Source organism: Misgurnus anguillicaudatus, chromosome 16 (genome assembly GCF_027580225.2).
Source record: "Misgurnus anguillicaudatus chromosome 16, ASM2758022v2, whole genome shotgun sequence".
NCBI classification, from domain to species: Eukaryota; Metazoa; Chordata; class Actinopteri; order Cypriniformes; family Cobitidae; genus Misgurnus; species Misgurnus anguillicaudatus.
The window spans coordinates 13,211,809-13,235,354 of NC_073352.2; the positions used below are offsets into that span (position 1 = coordinate 13,211,809).

Consider the following 23,546-nt stretch of genomic DNA (forward strand, 5'->3'; position numbering starts at 1 on the left):
GTCACGACATTTCAGAGTCGCGGCCAAAAGAGCTGAAAGGCTTCCTGACGGCTCCCCTGTTGCTCTTTGTTCCCTGTGTGGAGGCTGATCAGGTGCGGTACTCAACATTTCATCTTTGGAGAGCCACCTGGGTCCCTGCGCTGCTGAAGTGTGCAAATAGTCATGACGGCCAAGGTCCTAGATTCATTTACGACTGATATTGTCTTCTCAGGGGTTCGGTTTGAAGTTGCATGCTATTTTTTGGCTTAATTTGCATTCGTAGCACAGTGAATCATACTTTAACGCATAGAAAAGTTTATAAATTATGTGAACACCTTTAAAGTAAAATGAAGGTATTAAGAGCTGCATAATCACTAGTTTAAAGTTAGCACTCAATAGTGGATGACTTTTTCCACACATTAGAAATGATAAAAAGCACACCACAAAGTGAATGACCTTGCTTATTACAACAATTTACATAACCCAAAAGACACACAACAATTATCAAGTAAAACTTCAGAAGGTTTAGAAACGTATATAAGCATCCGCTTGTGACGCACAAACAGCACAGCTAATGAGCCAGCCATTAGCATTCAACTGGAATGAGTCAGACGAGAGGAGGCATAATAGAGAGCACTAAATTAAGCATTTAATCAACAATGAGACTGTGAATCATCTGAAGAGACTCAAAGACTCTAAACGCATGCTGTTCAGAGCGTGAGGAATGAGATGAGACTGCTACCTTGAGGATGAATGATTGACTGTTCAAAAATAAAATGTACAGATGTGACCCTATCTCTGAAATCCAGGTTAAAGTCTTAAATCTAATTTTGATATTAGGAGCATCCAAGTTTGATTTCAATCATTGATTTCACACTGATTTCAATCTGTGACATGACTTTACTCAGTCAAGATATCAAGGTTATATGGGATGCATTCTGGGAAAACCCATCGGATATCGCTGGAACACTTTCAGGAAAATGCAAAAGTAAGCCAAATGACAATAGTTTTTCTTATTATTCTATAACATCTTGTTTATCCTCTCTGAAAAATGAAGTATAGGTCTCTGCGGAACAAAAAAGGGGCATGTCCCAATTTTGGTCCATTTTCAAACTGGGATTAGGCGTTTTTTAACTATCCAATCAAAAAAGTATGGAAGCCCTGAGAAGCCATACATCATTACTTTTGAACACCTATTTCAGTTTAAAAACCTCCCCAAAATTGGGAAATGCCTATTTTTGGTCCGCAGAGACCTCCTTCTCAAAAATGCATTTGGGAATCGCCCACTCAATTTGAGCCAATCAGAAAAAACACCTATTTCAGTTTGAAGACGCCCCAAATTGGGAACCGCCTAGTTGTTCTGCAGAGACCCCAGACTCGGAAAAATAGTGATTTATACTGACAAGCTGAAAAGACTGCATCTTCAACACACCCAGCCTCTCTTAAAGTCACAATGAAACGAAAGTAGCAATTGTCTTATTTTCCCTGTGGTGACGTATCCACCTGTTTCTTGAATGCGGAAGTACCGCAAGTGATGTGACGTATTTCCTTTCCGGACTGAGACTTCCATTTCTAGCCAGCCGGTAGAAAGCAGTGTAGTGGGAGCACACATAAAACATGATTTAAAGGGACACTTCACCCATTGGCATTAAGCTTTGTATAGTTAGAACCCCATTCATGTTTTTCAATGGTCATACATCATTTCCTCAGTTTCCGCTGAGACAGGAGAAATACAGATTTCAGTGTAAAAATCATCATTTTGAATCATTGAAAGCAGGAAGTGCTATATCTTTGTTGAGGGGCTGAGCCTAGAAACACCCCTTTTCTCGGTCAAATAGGCATCAAATTCGAAATGTATGTTACATTTCGACTACAAATATGACACACTTTCAATAAAGATTAATGATTCTACGGGTGAAATGCTCCTTTAAACTGTTAATATTTACTACACCTTTATGAACCAGTGTGAGGATGAAATTAAGAAGGGGCTTGATATATTCAATCATTTTGTGTTGTTGATAGGAGGTGACAGGTCTTCAATGCGCTAATATAAAAGCACAGAGACATACCAGTATCTTTACAATGGAAAAGTCAGTCGAGTCTTTGTACATGGAATTTACCAAGACTTTGTGTTTTTAACTTTTCAGGGGCTGCCTTAAAATGTCACACCTGTCCCTCTGGTGTGAGGTTTTTTAAATGGCAATTTTTAATGGACTGCTTCACGCGTTCCGGCACAGTCAGCAGTATCATTTAACACATTGTAAGTTATTTGAACAAACCATAATAAACATAGCAAACTACTACAGGTATTGAGTATTGTTTTTGTTTTATGAAAATATTATTACATGGCTTCTTACGCAGATGGAGACATGAGCTTATGAAATTATTTGCTTTTTTATCAGCATAATATTAGTTGTTTTTAAACAATTATTGTATTTATTGTTTACTGGCAGTTTCTATGAAAGGTTTTACTGAATGGATTTGTAAATACAGATCATGAGTGCATGTGCGCCACATACACATTCAGCTCTTGTGCATGGATTGTGGTTAAAACAAATGCTTTGTAGAGATTTACTGCGTTTGAATTAGCTATTATGGCAACCCCCAACTGCACAAATTATGTCGGCCTTCCTGGATTTCATCATAAACATTAAACAGCAAGTCAAAACGGCCCACTTGTGTCCTTCGCAATAGACTACCATTAGCTTTAGTGGCTCACCGGAAGTCATAAAGCGGAAAGCACAAAGATGGCGGCGCCACATTTACGTGGATATCCCAGTAAAATGGCTTCCAAAAAAAAAAAAAAATGTAGGGCTGAACTTGAATTCATCCATCGAGAATTGATTGGATCGTTGGAAGGGTCATGTTGCTATTTACTAATCACTGCAATCTTTTCCCAGGCCTCGCCCACCTGCCATACACAGTGAGTCAAAGTAAAGAGAGATCGTTTCAAGAAGGGGATGAGATTTGTGTTTTAAAGATTAAAAAATATAATGATAATGAAGCTCACAGATAAGTCGTTTGTAAAGAAAAAGTTTTTAATTTTAATTTCATTGTGACTTTAACACTACAAATACAGTTTACCTATCAAAACAAACCACAATGTGTGTCAATGCACACCTCCCACCAGTGTGTAGATGGCACGCAAAGTTTTTCTATACAAAGTTGTCACATGGGAACAACAAGTCTACAGCTGCTCATCTTAATGATAAACATGATCGCTTCAATCAGATCAATCCTGGTGATGTCTGTGCCCTAAACTATGTTTTAAAGGACTATTTTACATCCAGAGATGAAGAATCAGATGATAGAGACGTTACTGAAGTGGAGGAGACCTGATGAATGCTATTGTCACGCTGATATTGTTGCATCCTGCCCTGTGCTTGCTATTCTTAATGTAAGCTACAAAGTAAAATAGTCGTGCGATATAAACATACAAAGGGTAATCAAAAGTTTACAGACTATAACCATGATAAACAACATAAAACTTCACCAAAAGTAAAATACAATAAAGTAGTAGGTTCAGATAATATAATAAAATAATAATGTTTATATGTTTGTATTTTGTGTTCCTTGGGGCAAAGTGACCATTTTTTATAGTAACTAAAATAAGTATTTTACCACAGTAAATTGACTTTACTTGTAATACTTGATAGTTGTGCTTTAATTTTCATTGCCTCTCTTTAAACCTGTTTTTCTGAAAATTCCGTTCCTGAAAATCACAGCGATCAGCCGACTTCAGATAACAATAACTTATGTTTTAGACAAGCTATGAAAGAAAACAAAAACAGATTTGGAAAAGGTCTTGGACCCATGAGGTATCAAAAGCTAAAATTATATCATATATTTTCACAGAATGTTTTTCGACATTATCTTGGATGATTTAATGTGGAAAACGGTAAGCCACGAAAATAACTTTCGCAGGGTTTTCACAGACTGGGTCATAAATATCTCATATATAATCTTACATAGTATCTAAAGCACAGTAAAACTATCCAACAGCAAAACCAATGAATGAAGTTACAGAAAGAAACTCTTTTGACTCCATTGAGCTACTAGAGCGTGACTTGAAAGTAAAGGGTGAAAAGATTGAAATAAAGGCAAATAGATCACGTGAGAGGAGGCGGTGACTCCACTTCTTTTGAATTGGATGATTATACTGTCATTGTGTCAAGTGTATGAAATGTGTCAGTGAGCTGGTGTTTGGAGAGCACTCAGCTCTGTACCTTGTATCTGCCACTATTATTACAACTGCACTTTTTGACGAATGGTCTGGAAACGTGACAATAGTTGCACATGTAACAGATAAAAGATATATTAAAAACCGTGTGCTACTGTATTACTTTCTTTTTGAGGCTACAGTACGTAACCCTTTTAAAACCTGAAGACACACACTGTAAAAAAAAACATAGAAATTGCAGCTGGGTTGCGGTAACTTACCGTAGATTTAAATTTATGTTTTTTACTGGCAACATTTTGTTCTAAGTTAAATGAACATTAAACATTTACAAGTCTTTGCCTTTACAGAGTAAAACTGAAAAAAAAACAGCATCAAGCAAAACATTCTGGGAAACAAAATCTGAAGCAAAAAACAGAAAAAGGTTTATGATGATTTCTGGTTCCCAGAATGCTTTGCATGAGGCTGTTATTGTATAGTTTTATTCTGTTAAGATAAAGACTTGTTAATATTTAAAATGTATTTAACTTTGAACAAACTCTTGCCCGTAAATAACAAAAATTTAAATCTACGGTAAATTACCGGCAACCCAGCTGCAATAACATTGTAATTTCTAGGGATGTTTTTTTTACAGTGCATTTAAAGTAAACCGAGGTAAACAATAAGGCAGTGCTTCCCAACCAGGGGGCCGCGTAAGGGGGTCTCAGCAGATTTCCAAGGGGGCCTCAAGATGACTTAAAATTATAAAAAATGGGACAAAACAAGCATTGAAATAAGCTAAAACAAGCAAAAATCAAGATGTAGGGAATATACATCTGTCTAGTCATTCCAAGCTCTAGTCAATTTTATTTGGAAAAAATTGAGTGAGTGGGGAGCCTTCAAATATTGTTGTGGGATACACGGGGGCCTTGAAGTGAAAAAGGTTGGGAACCATTGCAATAAGGTAAGAGAGACTGCTTTATCATGTCTGCAACCCTTTCAGCTGTGACTTATTCACAGTACAGCGCTAGCCTCGAGTACCTTATTGCTTTTATAAAATGCTTACCACACAATACAAATATTAAAGTAAAATCATTAAAAACCTTCCTTCTGCCGGACAAAATAGTCCCTGACTGACTGTGTAGGGCAGGGGTGTCAAACTCATTTTACACAAAATTTTGTGTCTAGTAAGGGACAACACATTACCGTGTTGTTTTAACACATCTTCTGTTGTCTCTATTTTCGTTTAAACATAAAATCAGCACAAAATGTGAGATGGTTCTCACTGCAGAACACGAGATCCTTTTTGCATTGTTGCAGACCGCAATTAATTGCATCCTGTGGTCACCAACGTTTGCTCTTATCAGTTTAATTGTACGTTTGATTAATAATATAGTCGAAAATGATTCATAATTTAGAAAGTGACGATCACAGTTAGTGTAAGGGAGACGTTCCTGACAGTGATATCACGGAAGGGATATATTTGCGACACGCTTGGCTGTACATTATCCCACTTATTACACATAAAAACACAAATTTATTTGATATCTTTTATTAGCACATTTAAAAAAACGTAAACCATGTTTAGGAAACCTGTTTCCTAATGGCTGTATAGACGCATTAAAACAAGTTCAAAGTCCCTACACGATAAACATTTAATTTATTAATTTTTAAATAACTTGCCATATATATGTTAATAATTATGCATATTTATACAGCATGCACTCTAAAAACAAACGGTGCTATATAGCACCAAAAGTGGTTCTTTGCTCATAATCATAGAAGAACCGTTTTAAGTGCCATATAGCACCGGTGAAGCACCAGTGAAGCACCTGTGTAGAACCATATAGGGGCCATATAGCACCACATATGGTTCTACATAGCACTATTTGGTTCTACACAGGTGCTTCACTGGTGCTTCACCGGTGCTATATGGCACTAAAAACGGTTCTTCTATGATTACGAGCAAAGAACCACTTTTGGTGCTATATAGCACCGTTTGTTTTTAGAGTGTGTGGTAAGATTACTCATAGTGTTCGAAATGTTTTACTCCAAAATATTATAGCAAAAACACTTACATTTCACCTTAAAGTCACTTCTTTTATTGTAGTCATAAGTCAAGTTTGTTTTTTTGTCAAAAAAAAAAAAATTAAGTTACGACTCAATGCCGAAATGGTAACGCAACAACACGTGTATGACGTGTCTTGTGGTAAAACTGCCGACCAATCAAAATGCAGTGGGAAGAGATCTCTGAATTTGTATCCAGCTCCGCCCCTGGATCTGGATCCCACTCCACCCCTGGATGTCGTGTTCTGCAGTGAGGCGCTACTGCAAAATGTCACACAATGTGTTAAAATGACATGCAATGTGTAATATAGCATAACACATAACAATGTGTAAAAAATTAACTTAGAGAGTAGGTTGAGGGCCATATGGTAAATAACGTCGGAGGACCGGATAACTTTTTTTAAACCTTAGTGTGCTGATAGTTGTGTTAATATTAACTAAACAAACTACAAATAATTAGCAAGAAAACCAGAAAAACCCACGGCTCTCTGAAAACTACATTTCACAAGTCATCAGAAACATTAACTGCACAGAACACATGCACATGCGCGAGACGTCTTCTCATTGGATAAGAACACGCATGCTCATAAATAATAACGAGACACCGACGCATCATCAATGTACTATAGTGCTTTGCCAAGTCACAGCATGTGACGTTTACACGATATTGAGTTTTAACTCGGAAGACAAAAATATCACAAAAAGCTAAAAATTAACTAGTTTTCTCCTACTGTTAAAATTAAGAGATGCAAACATTATCTTCTATGATGTGAAACACAACTAACTCTGTAACATGTAAAAAAATTTGGTTAGTGTTTCATGACGCTTTAAACTACACATGCAACTGCTGCGTCACGTCTGAAAGGATTTTTAAAATATGTATTTAATATGTAAGGAATAATTGACGAGAAGTTGAATTATAAAAAAATAATGCATACCCAAGGTAGCAGTGCGGCCGGTGACTTCTTTTTTCGAGGGTGAACGATGCAAAGTTCGTCACAACATGTATGTAGCCCGTCATGTGTGTGGTTCGTAATTTAGAAAATAGGTGTTCGGCACGTCGAGTGATCCTATGTGCATCACGTGTCTTGTCAAAATAAGTGCCTGCTGCAGACGTGTCTAAAGGGTTTATGATAAAAGAAACGCTGGCGTTTGCCAGATACTTGCATAATCTCATGTGTAATCAGAGTTTACTGTTAAGGGAGTGTCTTGTGTGTATTTTGTGACAACACAGTCTCACCCCATGGCGTCAATATTTGACGACACTTGACCATGCGTCAATATGTTGACGCGGAGGGTATACCTTTCGCGTCATTTTTTGACGAACTGGGGACTTCAATACTATTAGGTACGTGAAATTAAACAGTTGTCACCTGGCGTTGGGGTTAGGGTTAGGATGTCATTATGTAAATCTAACCTTAAACCGACGCGAAAATGGTAAGAAAATAGGAAAGAGAATGCAACGGACTTAAAAGTATTGAAGTCCCCAGTTCGTCAAAAAATGACGCGAAAGGTATACCCTCCTCGTCAACATATTGATAGGAGAACTTCTGGCGGGGCGCCTTAAGAACTTCAGCAAGGTCCACAAAATCAAGAGTTTACAGCCTTATTTATTTAAAGCCTGTGGAGAGAAAACATTTGGCGTTTGCACAGATTTTTTTTCTCAAATTGCATTTATTATTATTGTATTTTTTATATCTTATTGTACAGAAAGTACAGAAAATATATTGTCCTATATGACGAAAGGTATACCCTCCACGTCAACATATTGACGCATGGTCAAGTGTCGTCAAATATTGACGCCATGGGGTGAGACTGGGTTGTTTGTGAACGTCAGCGTCTCTTTTATAATAAACGGTTTTGTCGCTTCTGCAGCAGGCACTTATTTTGACAAAACACTTGGTTAACATGACGCAACAAACACATATTTTGAAAACACAAGCAACACACATGACACTCCGAACACTTATTTTGAATTTGCACCCCTTTGGAAGAGCAGTCACCAGCCGCTACTGCAAGGTAGTGCGGCATGACGCAAAGCGAAGTGTGCATTATTTTTGAAAAATTCATAAGTCAATTATTATGCTTATACCATGGTTACCAAAAACATCGCTCTGCTGCCTATTTTTAAGACATTTGGTGTGCGGTTATTGAACAAAAAAACACCAATGGAACATTTCTCAGCCAATCAGAATAAAGCATTCAACAGCCCTGTAGTATAATAAATAATAAATCATCATGCGGGCCAGATTAGACACCTTTTTGGGCCGTATGTTTGACACCCCTGATGTAGAGCAACAGAATGTTTCATATATGTTTATGTTGCTAAGGGTGCTGTTGGGTGGAGCAGTCACAGCTGTGTTTTACTGTAAATAAAACACAGCTATTGACCAATCAGAATCAAGGACTCGATCTTACGTTTTATAATCCCTATGTAATAATAATAAAATGTAATCCAGTATAAAGATGTATTTGTATTGGTGCGTTTAACGTCATAAGCCTTTAATCTATAAACCATAACAATGGAAACTGAAGATGGATAGAAAAAGACAAAACCACAGAGTGGCATTTGCCTTCTTATTTAAGCACACAACACTGCTACGAACCCAAAAGCCCAAGTAGAAATCCATTGAAGACAGCAGCTTGTTTCACAGACTCTAAAATGAGAAGAAACGGCTATTATTGTTCTGGCTGCTAAGTGATTGCCTGAAGAACATCGGCTTGCCTCATTGTCAAATCTCAGAGGAGCAAATGAATTGTGAAATAGCCGAAATGGATGCTATTTCCCTTCCTCAAGATTCGTGATTGCAATAAGTGCCACCCGCAGATGAATTGACTGGAACCTCTTTGTTCCTCTGTACTGAGAAAAGCATTACCGTCCTTATGAAAATCACACACAAGGGCACGGGAGAACACAACCAGTGGGGCGTGAATGTAAGGTGAAATGGAATAAAAGATGAACAGAATGCAATCGACTCAGGCTCGCATTTTGTCATTCTTAAACACTTTGGATGATGTGTGAGATCACAGCAATGTTAAGTGCAGAATTGTAAAACAAAAACATCTGCTGTGCTGGCATAACCATTCAGGGTGGTTAATCTCTCTGCTCCGAGGTTACAACACATTCAAACAGAGAGAGACAATAGGGTGAGTTCAAGTTCAAGTACAGTAGTGTACAGTAACAAAGATTTGCATGAGTGTTAGGAGTCATTTTTAAGTTTTGGCTAATACCACAGAGACTTGGTGTTCACTAAGAATAAAAATATCTACAAAGTTTGAATGATTTGTGTACATTAAGCGGTTCATGCTTCATTTCTAAATATTCAGGGTTTTTAACCAAAGCCAGAACATCAAGAGTCTTGCTTTGTAAAAGCTGTAACAAAAAGAGACGCGGGCAGCCAGACATGAGAAATAGGAAGGCATTTTGTGAAAAGCCAAATATAAACAGCTTCCCTCGACTCGGTCTGTCCTCGTGGCCCCTTTAACAAGCAAGCGGTAGGAAGACGTCCTCAGTGACTGCAGAGGCTGAATGACGTAAACAAGTGAAGCACAGCACTTAAAGCTCATCCTGAATATCAGACCTTTGGTTTAGTGCATCACTCTGGAGTAAAAGGGCCCGAGCGGAAAGGTTGGTTTACGCCAAAGGGAAGTACAAACTAAGGCCTAGTGTTTTATTAAACTGCTGCTGTAAGTGGCTTCACAGCGCAAGTAATTTTACTATGTGGCAGTGTCACACAAGATACTAAACCACATTCAAGTACCTTCTTTACTCCTTTTATCATTCACAATAGAACGTTGGCTTCTGATGGGACTGTCAGAAAACCAAAAATGTATAGGACTCAACTAAAATGGATTCTGTCCATCAACGCTCAACACACAAAAAGATAAGCTCAGACAGCTGAAATAAATGATGAATTAGGTGTCTTAATAAAAACATCACCTGTATTTGTAGTTATAATTCTAGCAAACTGTCTAAACGGATGGCAGCAGACTGACAGATTAAGTACACTGTCAAAAAATGGTCACTGGGGTGATACCCCGTCAAAAAGTACACATGTGCACCTAAAGACTGCATATTGGTACCTCAGAGGTCCAAATTGGTACCAAAGAGTGCATATTAGTACCTCAAAGGTACATATTGGTACCAAAGAGTAAGGCTGCTCGATTATGGGAAAAATCATAATCCAGATTATTTAACACGATTACTTAATGACTGTAAAAGCATGCGCACACACACACATGCGCGCGCGCACACACACACACACACACACACACACACACACACACACACACACACACAATTCAATGCACTTCTTTAGTGTTGTTACAGAAGGCTACACGTGTCAGAGAGAGAGAGAGAGAGAGAAAGAAAGATAGAGAAACTGAGGAAGAGAGAGGCGCAGCTGCTTATGACGCGCTGGATTTAAAACACAAAATCAAATGACAGAAACTGAATGTGGCACACTAATCGAATTACCTCGATTATCTTGCTTTTGCAATCGAAATGTGCAAAAATCGAAACTGAAAAATGATTAATGGCACAGCCCCCCTAAAGAGTGCATATTAGTTCCTCAAAGGTACATATTGGTACCAAATGTATATATCTTATACCTAACTGGTACATATTACAACCTTTTTATAGAGTACCGCCCCAGTGCCAGCTTGGGACCATTTTTACTACACTTTTTTTTTGACATTGTAATACAACCATTTTACCAAACAACCCTAATTTTCTCACATAGCAGGATTTCCTTAAGCAGCCCCTATCATTCATAAAACATATAGGGCCAGATTCACTAACAGCTTGCCCCAGCCCAAACCATCATTTTGGCGTTAAATAAAGACTGTTGGGATTTACTAAAAATACACTGAGTAGGTGTGGTCTAGTTATTTTTGCGACTGATCGTATTGCATATGCATTTCTAGGAGTCCCCCATCAGACCCAAATTTTATGGAAGGAGATTATTTAAATGATTTACGCAACGTAATTTACTAATGTTTGCTTGTGTGTACTGGTATTTGCACCATTATATAATGCCGAAAAAAGCATGTCTTAAATCATTTTGTGCTTGAATGGCTGCAATTGTAGCTGATAGGAGGAGGCTTGTCAGAGATCAGAGAGCGTGTGATATAAGGCAGAGGATTTTTTCCACATGTAACAGTTTATTTGGAATGCCAGACAAGCGTATTATTCAAAAGTATTTTTGCCAAGCCATGTTATTTTTTTATTTGCTGGAGGAAGGAGTCACTAGGAAAAGTCACACAATACCAAGTGTTTCAAAGCTCTTCTTTTAAACTTTCTTTTTTTGCCCCCGGGTATTTTCAGTGTACTATGGCTTTGTTAGCTCGGATTTTACACCCCAAATTTTCATCTGAGATGTCCGTGGTGCTGAACTCAAGCACATCAGGTGTTAGTAGATCACCGGCACCTCATCAGCTCTGCTTTTTTGCGACCCTGAACTAACTTGCGCTACTCTTAGAGGCTGTTTACACTTGGCACTAACATGCGTTTTCATCGATCGAATCACAAGTGAACAACGTTAATGCCAGGTGTAAAATGTGTTCAAAAAGTTTTGAGCTCGTCCACTTTCGACCACTTTCGACCGCATTCAGAGGTAGTCACAAACACGTTTGAACAGATTGCTTTTGTAGTGTATATGCACATGTGGTTGAATGTGCTCGAACAGCCAGACGCAACCGCCTTCTCTCCGCCCATTTAGCTAATCTGAGGAACTGAGCACAATGTTTTACGTCTTTTCAGACTTCTGGCGCGAACACACGGTGAATAAACAATGTTATTTTTAGCCTTTCATTGATAAAACTTAAGCGGCTGATCTCGGCAGTTTAATTTTGCAACTGCAACTCCGACATAATATTAGTTCGCATCCATATAAACTCATCATTACTCCCGCTCGTGTTTAAATGACAGTGGAGAGACTCGCCCACCTTCTCGACAGACCACCCCCTCACAGTATTCAGGACAAAAGCGGGCAAAAGTGGACCAAAGAGACGGATTTAAATACCAGGTGTAAACGTGATGTGTCTCTCTCGTCCAATTGTGATCCGATCAATGAAAACACATCTTAATACCAAGTGTAAATAGACCCTTAGTAGATTGCGTTGGTCATTATGGCAATAAGTTGTTGCGCTTATGTTATTTATGTTATTACTCCCATCCGCGCTTTTTTTGGAATTACGCTTTCGTGCTCATTTGCCCCATTTAGTAAATCTGGCCCATAGTGTAAGAAAAAGTAAATATATGTAAAAAATAAACTATGTCAATGAGGGGGGTTGGTGTAGCAGTCAAAGCCAAAGATATCTAATATGAACAAGATGTGTAACTGCTATTGCTATGAAAGGGAGGGATCACTACGGTCAATATGACTGCTCTAGTCCCGCCTTCCAGTAAAAGAACCAATTTACAACTGTTAAAGAATGACATTCTGTAGAGGAGGGGCTCTGTCACCAATTTAAATAGCCGTAGTGCTTTACGACATTTAACTATGTGGATGCACAGTTTCTGACAGGTCTTGATTTAGCAAAGAGCTGGAGGAATTGCAAACATGGTGGCGTAGTGATGCGACCTCCTTAAAACAACTTTGTCAAATTTGTCTGGTACAAGCTCAGAGCTTGTTATTGGAAGTTCACTGGTTTGATCCCCGATGAAATAAAACATTTAACTTAAATGACTCTGAATACCAGCATCTGCAAAATAACAGCTTGCTTACTTTTAAGATCTTTACTCAAGCGAAATTTTCACACGTTAAAAAATAAACAAATCTCATCTTGTGTCAATCACGCTTACATACTGATTCGATTTTTTATACGTTTTTCACACCCATAGCAAGCATTTTAGATGTTTTGACGACAGAGCCACCGTACAAGCGAACGCCAAAAAATCAAGAATAGCATCTGACAAGTTGACCCACAACGTCTTGCAGCACAAAGTATGACAAAGAGATGGAAAATAAAGGCAGATTATCAGGTATGCCCACACATGAAATGTGACATCTGCATTTAACTCATCCCGGTCTAGTGAACCCAGATAGCATGCAAACCATTGAAACAATGTTAAAAACAGTTGATTTGTCAATGTTAACTGCATTGAATCAATATCAGGTTTGCTACCTCCATTAATATTGAAAAAATATTGAGATTTCAACAAACCACCATTAGTGTGATCAGTGTTTGCTTTAGTTTGGTCCTTGACTCTTGTTATTCACTTAGTTAAATCTTTATTTTCTTTTGTTTAGTGTTTGTATGTGTTTATATAGAAAAACGTGTGCATTGGAAAAGGATGATGTGTTTCAAAGTTAAGTTGAAACTGATGTGAAGATGTCGAGATGTTATAAAATTAAGCTGCTTTCCATGATTATATTGATCAATTTCTGACATTTATAATTGTTTTGTTTTGTAAATACACTGTGAAAAGACAAACAGAAAAATTGCTGACACATTCAGACATCATTACTCATCCTACAAATCTCAACAATGGTGACAATCATCAAACAAATTCATATAAAACGATTAACTGCAATACATGCTGGGAGATATAAATTAGTTTAGTACTATGATGATACCCAGCATGCATTGCAGCATGAACCTTTCTTTTGTTGATCGTCACCATTGATGAGATTCATAGACCGATTCCTGATGTCAGATATAGAGTCAGTAGTTTAACTTTTTAAATGTGTTTTTGTAATCCTCAAAATAACAGACATGACACTGTTTCCAACTAGTACTGTAAAATAATTTTTTTTGCACATCTTTAACAGTATTTCATTCATATCATTTAGGTATATCTACAAGAATTAAACTACTTGATAACATTAGATCTTTAGCCCCACTAAAGCAAACACTGATCACGATAATGGTGATTTGTTGAAATTTCAATATTTTTTCAATATTAATGGAGGGTGCAAACGTAATATTGATTCAATGGTAATAACATTGACAAATCAACAATTTTTAACATTGTTTAAATGGTTGCATGCTATCTGGGAAGGCACACACACGCACAAGATAGCTTTTTGCTATTTATCCATTTGCAGTAAACAGTAGCTGCGTGAACATGGACTCTTGTAATCAATTTAAATGTTTAAAACTAATAAAAAAGCTTCATGTAAACACCACAATTGGAATAAAAAGAGCCAAACCGATTAAAAATCTAAACGTCTTAAGAGAAGTGGTTTACGGTTGTACGCGTATTTTGAAACAAGGGTGAAACTATATTTGTGCAATGTGCACATGTCAAATGATCAAATCTGATTTAAAACTTGTGCAATATAACACGTATATCAATTCCATCACATTATTAAGTGTTCATGTAAACGCTATAATAGATTAATCAAGCAGAATGATTGAAACAAAATGTGTCCATGTAAACGTAGCTAGTGCTAATGTTACAAAGACTTCATTTTGCATTGTTTTGAGTATAATCTTTTTGTAACTGGTGAATTGATATGCATTATATACAGTGTGCATACGAAAATTACAGTCAAGCATCTAGATGTTTCTCTTATTTGTGCATTCGATGTCCTCATGGATGTCTCACCTGTTGATGCCTATTACACTTCAGGTTTTCAACCTCGGTGTTGGTGGACTACTTATTTAAGATAAGGACTTCATGTGGCCACATTTATGTCGCCATGGAAACAGAATCACAACACATCGTGCAAAACTAAACTCTCAACTGATTGTCCTTTGGGGCAAAAGAGTTTATGGCTGTCATGACAACAGCAACCGCAGTCATGTGTCAAGACTATACGTTCACAGAATTTCAATTAATAGCACTCGAGTTGTACACAACCACGAAGGCTCACGGGAAATACTTTAAGCATTGTGAGACGAAATGGTATAAGACAAAGAGTTTTTTTGTTGACATTTTTACCTGTCTAGGGATATGCAGCACAGATGTAAGATGGAGGCGGTGGTCAGCAGCACGTCTAGAGAGGTGCGGACCAGGCAGAAGGTCTCACCGTAGATCCAGTTCTGATGGATCAGTTCTATGGCACCAAAGGGCATCACCAGCACTGACACAAGCAGGTCAGCAAATGCCAGCGAGACGATGAAGTAGTTGGTTTTGATTTTTCTGTAGGGAAAAACAGTTTTTATGCATTGAATTAAATAAAAAAGTGAATGCTCTCGCCCTTATTTACAGGAAAAACAGCGTATATGGGAATGATGTCTAATCATTTCAAGTAATTATTTAATAAAAACAACTAAAAATTGATTTGACGTACATTTGTCCGCATGCTATGTGTGTGGTACGTGGCTGTCGTAATGTTCATTCCCTCTGAGTATGTCCAGAGCTCTAGGTAACCTATTAATGAGTAATAAAAGTCCTGCTGGAGCGTCTGAACTCGCAGCTCTATATATAGCTCACTAAGAACCATTAATGGGTTCAAATCATTCTGGCACTTAACCATAACATGGCATAAAAACTGCATACCAGCTGCCTGCGAACAATATACATCTTTGAAGGAATGCAGAGCGGAGCACTGATTGGCTTTCATGCCTGAATCTGATCCCAATTCACAAGAATGAAAAGCAACAGGCATGCGGTAATTATGTCATCAGATAGCGTGTCGCTATTTACAACTCTCTTTACATTTGCTTTAAACCGGCACAGGAGCGCTTGAACAGCATGTATTAAGGACATTTTTCACTACCATCCCAATGTAACACGACGCCTTATGATAACAGATAAATGTAAATGTTTTCTCTCATGACGTCTATTATCTGATAAACATTACGCAGGTGGAGTGGAAACGTGGTGCTCGAGCGAGTGCATCTAGGTGATATGAAACACAATAAACAATTCATAAATCAGATGTACAATATTTAATAGAGGTGCACGTGGTAAAGTTTGAGAGGACATGAAGCATAGTGTTGCCTCCAGGCTGGAGATCTAAAGGGACCTGTGGTATTTACAACTCTGAGAAGACAACTCTGGGGGTTATAATCTGTTTAACCCTTCATATAGTTATTTTACGGCAATGATTTGTCTTTTCTCTGGTTTACTGTAAAGAAAGAGGTGTTTATTAAACTTTAAAAAATGAAGAAAATACTGTGCATGGCTTTATAACATGAATTTATTCACATTTTCTTTTAATTCATGTCTTTGGTTTTGTTGTGCCTGATTCATCTGTGCATGAAAACATGATTCAATGAAACTCGAAATGGTAAAATAAATGGTCCTACTTTCTTTTCTTTGAATGACTCAATCTGGGAATATATTCAGGTCACCCTAGACTGCATTTACTACCCACTAGGCAGCAGACTTACAGACTTGACAAGCATTTTTAATATGAGAAAAATTATATACTGTATATATATATATATATGTACTGTATAATATAATATAACAAATTGTTAAGTGTGACCGTTTTGTACACTAAAATAATCACGTCTATAATGGGCATTCTTTGAAAAATAAAAAGTGATTTAAAAATATGCATGTGCATACCTCTTCTCACTTGCACTTTCCTCAAGATCAAAGTATAACTGGTTTCCTTATCAGATATTTACTGCCAGATATGCATCTGTCAAATCAAAATATTAAACTATGTTGCACATATATCAGATGCCATCTGATATATGTGCAACATAGTTTAATATGTTGATATGATTCAGCCGTGGCAAGCTGAATATTGTGGTCACTACTCTATACACAAAACATTACCGTCACCACCAAAACATGGAATGTTGTGTTAAAAAACTAAAGTATATTGAATTATCAACTAAAATGTTATAAAAGTGTCTAATTCAATGTATATAATGAAACCTTAACATTGAAATCAGTTTGATCAACTTTATGCCTTTTACAAAGAAATACTGGATAAATTTTGCTTAAAATATTGTTCAAATTGTAATTCGAATGAATTGAATTTTTTTAAAATTGCAAAAAATATATACAAATTAAAGGTCTATAAACTAATTAAAATTTAAAGGTCTATATATATTATATTATATTATATTATATATCACACTTTTGGTGGTTTTACCAACAACGGCCACTAGGTGTCAACAGTTTGCTGCATACTCTTGTCACAAATTAATAAATTACTGTCACTGCATTATTATTACTGCAAAAAGGTTTTGAAATATGAAAACTACATTCTTAGAGCTTTCCAACAATATAGTTTATATATATGTATACATATACATATACATATGCATATACATATACATATATATATATATACATATACATATACATATACATATACATATATATATATATATATATATATATATATATATATATATATATATATATATATATATATATATATATATATATATATTATAGGGGTGTAACGGTACGTGTATTCGAACCGGACCGTTTCGGTTCAGGGCTTTCGGCACGGTGCACACGTGCACCGAAAGGCCGAATGCATTTTGTGTGCGCCTGTGCGGAACATAATACGTGCGTTCCCGCACGAACATATTAAGTGGCGGAAGTCTCCGCGTTCAGCGCAAGTCTTCTGTCAAACATATAACATAATTCGGCCCGCAGAAAGATTTTTATTTACTTAGTTGTATATACGTTTGATTATTGATGTAAACGTTTACGTGTCGTATCTAAAAGCGCATGTTAAACGCGTGTCAACGCGCTGCTTTGTTCTTTCAAAAGTGCGTGAGAGGATGCGCGTCTTTCGTTGCTACGCATTCATGAGACGCGCTTTCTGTGACAGCGAGAATAAGGAATGCGTGATCAGATTTTTCATCTGCACATCACGTCAATCATATCATTGTGCCAATGCGATCAGCTGGTCGGGACAGAGAAGAGCTGTAACCCGGGGTTACTCAGCTGTCACTCAGCTGCGGAGGGGTTCGTTACAGCTTACATTGACGACACAAGCAAAGATTAGGAGAAACATGCAAAAGATCAAAGATGGCTAGGTATGCAACTCACTTATCTCAAAATGAGTGTATAATAAGTATATCATCATGTTGCTTGCTATGCAGTTACACATAGAGCAGTAATATTATTTTTATACAGAGATGGTACATAGCCAATTCAATACTGTGAGTTAAACAATCCAAAATAAATCAAAACAGAAAATTTTGGTGGCAAAAATGTAGGCTAATAGTTCATAAATGTATTCAGGAATTGAATTTGTTAGTTCAAGGTTTTAGTAGAAAAAGTTTAAGAGAAGGTTAAGAAAAGAGTTACCTTCTGTTATAAAATAATGTAAAAAAAGAACTTTGCAGTAGTATTTTATTTATTATTTTTTCATTTTATATATATTTTATATGTTATATTTTAATAAAAAGTGTTTAAAAAAGTGAAACAAATTGTAAAAAAAAGTTTATAGTAATAAACAACCTGCAGTTTAATGTTTGCATTTCTCCCTTACTGTACCGAAAATGAACCGAACCGTGGCTTCAAAACCGGGGTTCGCACCGAACCGTGATTTTTGCGTACCGTTACACCCCTAATATATATATATATATATATATATATGTGTGTGTGTATGTATGTATATATATATATATATATATATATATGCACAGCTGGTATATATATGGGGACCACCAGGTCTGGAGTTACTCATATAAACACCAGCATTGATTTAACACTGCTGATTTTGCTGAGTGGTATTTGTTAACATTAGTATAAATGCTTTACTTAACCAAAACTAATAGTGAACAATGAAGTTTTTCAGCATTTATTAATTATCGTTATTACAAATTAAAAAACGTTATGACATTGGTTATTAGTAAATGATGAAATGAACATACTAAGACAGAGGGCCCTATTTTAACGATCTAAGCGCATTTTCTAAAGCGCATAGCGCAATGTCTAAATGGGCATGTCCGAATCCACTTTTGCTAATTTAACGACAGAAAAAATGGTTTGTGCGCCGAGTGCATGGTCGAAAAGGGTTGGTCCTATTTTTTAATGATTAATGGGATTATTTTGGGCCTAACGTGCAATAAACCAATGAGAGTCTCAGCTCTCATCCCCTTTAAAAGCCAGTTGCGCTGGCGCTATGTCTAATCTCTATTTAGATGACGGACTTTGTAAACTGAAAAACTAAGTGGGGGAAGAAGATCCTCAGTTTAAGATTAATGTTAAATAATTGTGTTGTTTTTCACTTGTATTGAAATTGTTATTTTTTCATTAAAACCTTTAAAACCCTAAGTTTTCTTTTAGTCATGGAAGTAAAAAAGCAGGCTTTTAATTGCTTTAAATGTATGGCTATCCAATATCATCAAAAAATAATTTACAAGTATGTAAAAAAAGGTTTATACTGTAAAAATACTTTATTTGTAACAAACAGAAGATAAAGAATTTACAAACGGCTCTCCGCAAGGTTCAGCACTTGGACAGCGTCAGTTTTTTTAAGCATTACTTAAAAATGTTTCTCATCTCACCATATCCACAGGTACAGAGTCATCATATACAATAAATCCTGGAGGTAACATTTAAAAACAGATGCATTTGTTTAAAGCAAAGCATTTATTTACTTACCAGGCTACAGGTGAAGCAGCTCTTTGCGCCTTCTAACGTCTCATAATTAGTCATCATTTATGTCCAAGAGACATAATAATAATTTTTTACATTCAATCCTTTAATCTTTCATATTTAAAAGCATTTTTGTACTGCTGTGCATTCATGTATGTGTTAAGCAAACCCGCGTTGTCGTCCCGTTTATATTACTAATGCACTCTTTAAATAACAAAAAAACATATTGCGCCATTGACTTAAGACCAGGTTTTTGTTGGTCAATGGCGTAGTCTTTTCTAGTTGCCTCAAAATAGCAACGCGCCATCAATGCGCCTGAACACACCTCGTTTTCAGACCAGAGCACCCATGGGCGCAAAAGGGGGCGCAAATGCATTTGCTATTTACACAACGCGGCGCTAAACGTGAAAAGTATAATTGCGCAGGGTGGAAACTAGCAACGGACACTTGCGTCGCGCTGCATTGCGCCGGGTGTAAGATAGAGCCCCAAGACTGTAGAAGTTTTGTTTATTGTTAGTTCATGTAAGCCAATGCATTAACTCTCGTTAACAAATACAACCTTATTGTAAAGTGTTACAGAAAATTAGAATATCTTGGTAGCTTGGTAATCTTTGGTTATTTGGTGTTGTTGAGACATTTTAGACAGACTGCGACAGAGATTTTGATACTGCGTGGGTGTAGATCTGGAACACAAGCAAACAACTATTGTTTTTCTTCTCAGACGTGAACTATTCCTGTTAATGAATAACTCGGCCTCGTTCAGCTTTCATTGATGGAAAAACAATTGGTGCGCAATTTTCCAGGAACTCAGCAGGTCCCCAATATAGTAATTAACAAACTGCTAATTACTAAGTGAAATACGTAAAAAGGCTTTAAATATGTGCTTATGAGCCTGTGAACTGCTAAACTAAACCAACAATGCCTGCTGTTCCCAGAGACAGCTTTAAATGGCATCCTCATTTGAAGTAGTACTTAATCCCTCACTGGGCAAAACTAGCTTTAGCTCTTTTCATTTGAATATTTTATTAATATATGTACTTTATAATTATGTTACAATTAATGGTTTATTATTAGTTCATTATTAATATTTTTGAAAGTACACCCATTATATGGAAACAAGCATACAAGCATTTTTAACTCTACAAGCCTAACTGCGATGTTTCATGCCAAACACATATGCAATGTTATCTTAAAGGGGATAGGGATGAGAGGTACTGTGAGTGGAGAGCAATGGGTGAAGAGAAGATATGAGGAGGGCGGAGTTTCTGACCTGAGCTGCCGGTCCTTGCAGACGGCCACCATAACCAGCAGGTTGCCCAGGACGCTCATGAGCATGACCAGTGACAGGAAGCTGATGAGAGCAACCCTCTTCGCCATCCAGTTGCTGTGGCAACAGAGAGAAGACGGCTTTATTAAAAATCAGTTGATCACATGAAATAAAGTGAGATAAAGTCATTGATTAACTTTGCTTCAGTATGATGGAATTTAATGATTTAAAGACCACATAGTGCGTTTCAACATTTGATGACATTCATTGTGCGAGTTGAGACTGAAACAATGTATCCCTTTAAATGTATATTTATTGCATTATTGTAAGTTTGATTTGCTAATTATTAAATGCTGACATTTAAGAAAGGCTTCGCCACCACAATTCCCATGGAAACAGCAGCATAGAGCAATGGCCAGAAATAGAAAGAACATTGCCCACACAGTGTGACCGAAGACAATCCCTTCTTGCAAAAAAAGTATATAGTGTTATACTGATGACGTAAATCTCGCTGACATTTACTGTAGCATTGTTTCTCTTCGTGCGTGTTACAATAATAATTCCTAAAACACTTTTATATTTCTTCTGCCTTTGTATACACTGGCCATTTAGACGGATTTAGGTTCAATGGGAATGCAACACACACTAGCTGGGTTTCCATCACAGCATTCTGAAGTATCGCATAAGAAACGAGTAATGGAAAAAGCCAAATACCGAATCAAAACAGTTATTATAGTTGTGCGTATGTCCTAGGCATAGCCACGACGGTGTAGGTTCCGCGTCGTTTTTCATTTATACTTTTGCGTCGTCGTCCGCGTCGACATGCAAACACGCTGGTAGGCAGTATCCACGCGTGTAACCACAGTAGCAGTGCGACCGTTAAAGAAGAAGAAGCTTGGCAAGTTAACCCACAAACGAAGAAGAAATAGCAACTTGTTGTGTAGGATTTGAGGAGACCAGCAATAATGGAAGTAAACAAACAACGATTTTTGTTGCAGTTTGAGTTAAATCACTCCTCAACTTGGCCCATCTTTGTTTTCAACGTCGCAAACGGAAATACCTATGACGCAGTTTTTTTACCTGACGGGAGGGGTTCTGGTGGACCAATCACAGCGCTTGCGGTCCGTGTAGAACTGGCGCACTGTTAAAAATTTTGCGATGTGAATGTCAGGCTATGCAGGCTACGGATAACCTACGTCGTCGAGCTTACGTACGACTATAAATCGGGCTTTCATTCGCAAAATTTTAAAATAAGTTTTTACGCATGTTTGAGGTTTTTTTGGACCTATGCAGAGATGGAAACATATTTGCCGAATTTATTATGATGTAGCAAACATTAAACCCACGAGACTGACTGTCTAGCATTTTCCGCTGTCGACGTCTTTACCATATTTGGGGCTCGACGTCATTGCAATGCCCTTGCTGCTAGTGCCTGAATCAAAAATTTGGCATTTCTTCTTTTTTGCACAGCTTTCAGTTTGGCAATTACAACCTGCACTGCTAGTAAATTTATAACTTGCTTAATCGTAACTACATTCAGTCCTATCTTCATTTTCTAAGCGTGCCTTGTTTTATTTACTGTTGGTTACTAGGTTACCAACTGTACCATAGTTGCTCGAACAACTTGATGGAAACACAATGAATTTTGAAAAGATTCGCTTCACGTTTGGATGGAAACCCAGCTATTGCAGTTTACTGTAAAGTGAGACCGAATTTCCCAGAATGCGACAGAATGCGTCTTGCATAATCTCTGAAAGTAATTCATATCTGACACAATGTTTTCCTTATGATTGACACTAACTATGTGTTTGTAGGACAAACCCCATCATTGTGACTGCAGGTGTTTGGCAGAGGCAACCCCCAGCCGCACATTACAGACAAATGAATGACAGGGCATTTAAGATAAGTGATAAAGACTCTGACGCTTCCTTTGTTCATAAGCTATAAAGCTGCACCTTTCTAAAGCCTTTCTAAAGTCATCTAAACATTTACGATGTTACTTGTGTGTCAATTGTCCTATCTTGGCTAAAGTTCATTTGGTGTTTAAATACAACAAATAAGCTCAATAGACTGGAGAGCACAAACTGCTTGCAACATACAGTAAATTATTAAAACTCATTGTGAATCATCCTGAAGTGATGAAGTAGTTCAATTTACTTTATTATACTTTTAAATTCTGTGTTCAAATTAAAATATACAAGCCTCTTTATAATGTTTATTTTACTATTGTGTTGACACAGTTTTGATTTAAGCTGCTATTCCAAATGGTCTACTTCCTTATTATATAGTAGACGAAAAGCAGTAGGCGAGGCGAGTGATTTGTCCAAATTTATAGTAGGCTATTCCAAAAACAGTATCCGAAAAGTATCCGGATGACCTACTACTTGCGGCAAGATCCCGAAGTGTTCATTCAATGGACACTTTACTATACCAACATTATCCAATGAAGGAAAAGGTGGAGAGGTGTTTTTTTTTAATAAAAAAATGTCAAAAAGTTAAGTTGAAACAACTTAATTGTTTTAGGTGTACCAATTTAAGTAAGTTGAAGTTGATCTAACTTTTCACTTTTTACAGTGTTCCAAAGGCACTCACATTGTGAT

At 37.0% G+C, this 23,546-nt stretch overlaps 1 protein-coding gene across 4 annotated transcripts in view; it reads right to left on the reverse strand.

Moving 5' to 3' along the window:
* The window catches only part of htr4 (5-hydroxytryptamine receptor 4), a 224,540-nt gene that overhangs the window by 62,047 nt on the left and 138,947 nt on the right, over positions 1 to 23,546 (reverse strand). For all 4 annotated transcript variants that reach the window (XM_055177705.2, XM_055177704.2, XM_055177703.2 and 1 more), the window contains 2 exons: positions 20,950 to 21,063; positions 15,093 to 15,293 (listed from right to left, as the gene is read on the reverse strand). In XM_055177705.2, the coding sequence (XP_055033680.1) occupies positions 15,093 to 15,293; positions 20,950 to 21,063 (315 nt within the window). The remainder of the gene's footprint in view (positions 1 to 15,092; positions 15,294 to 20,949; positions 21,064 to 23,546) is intronic.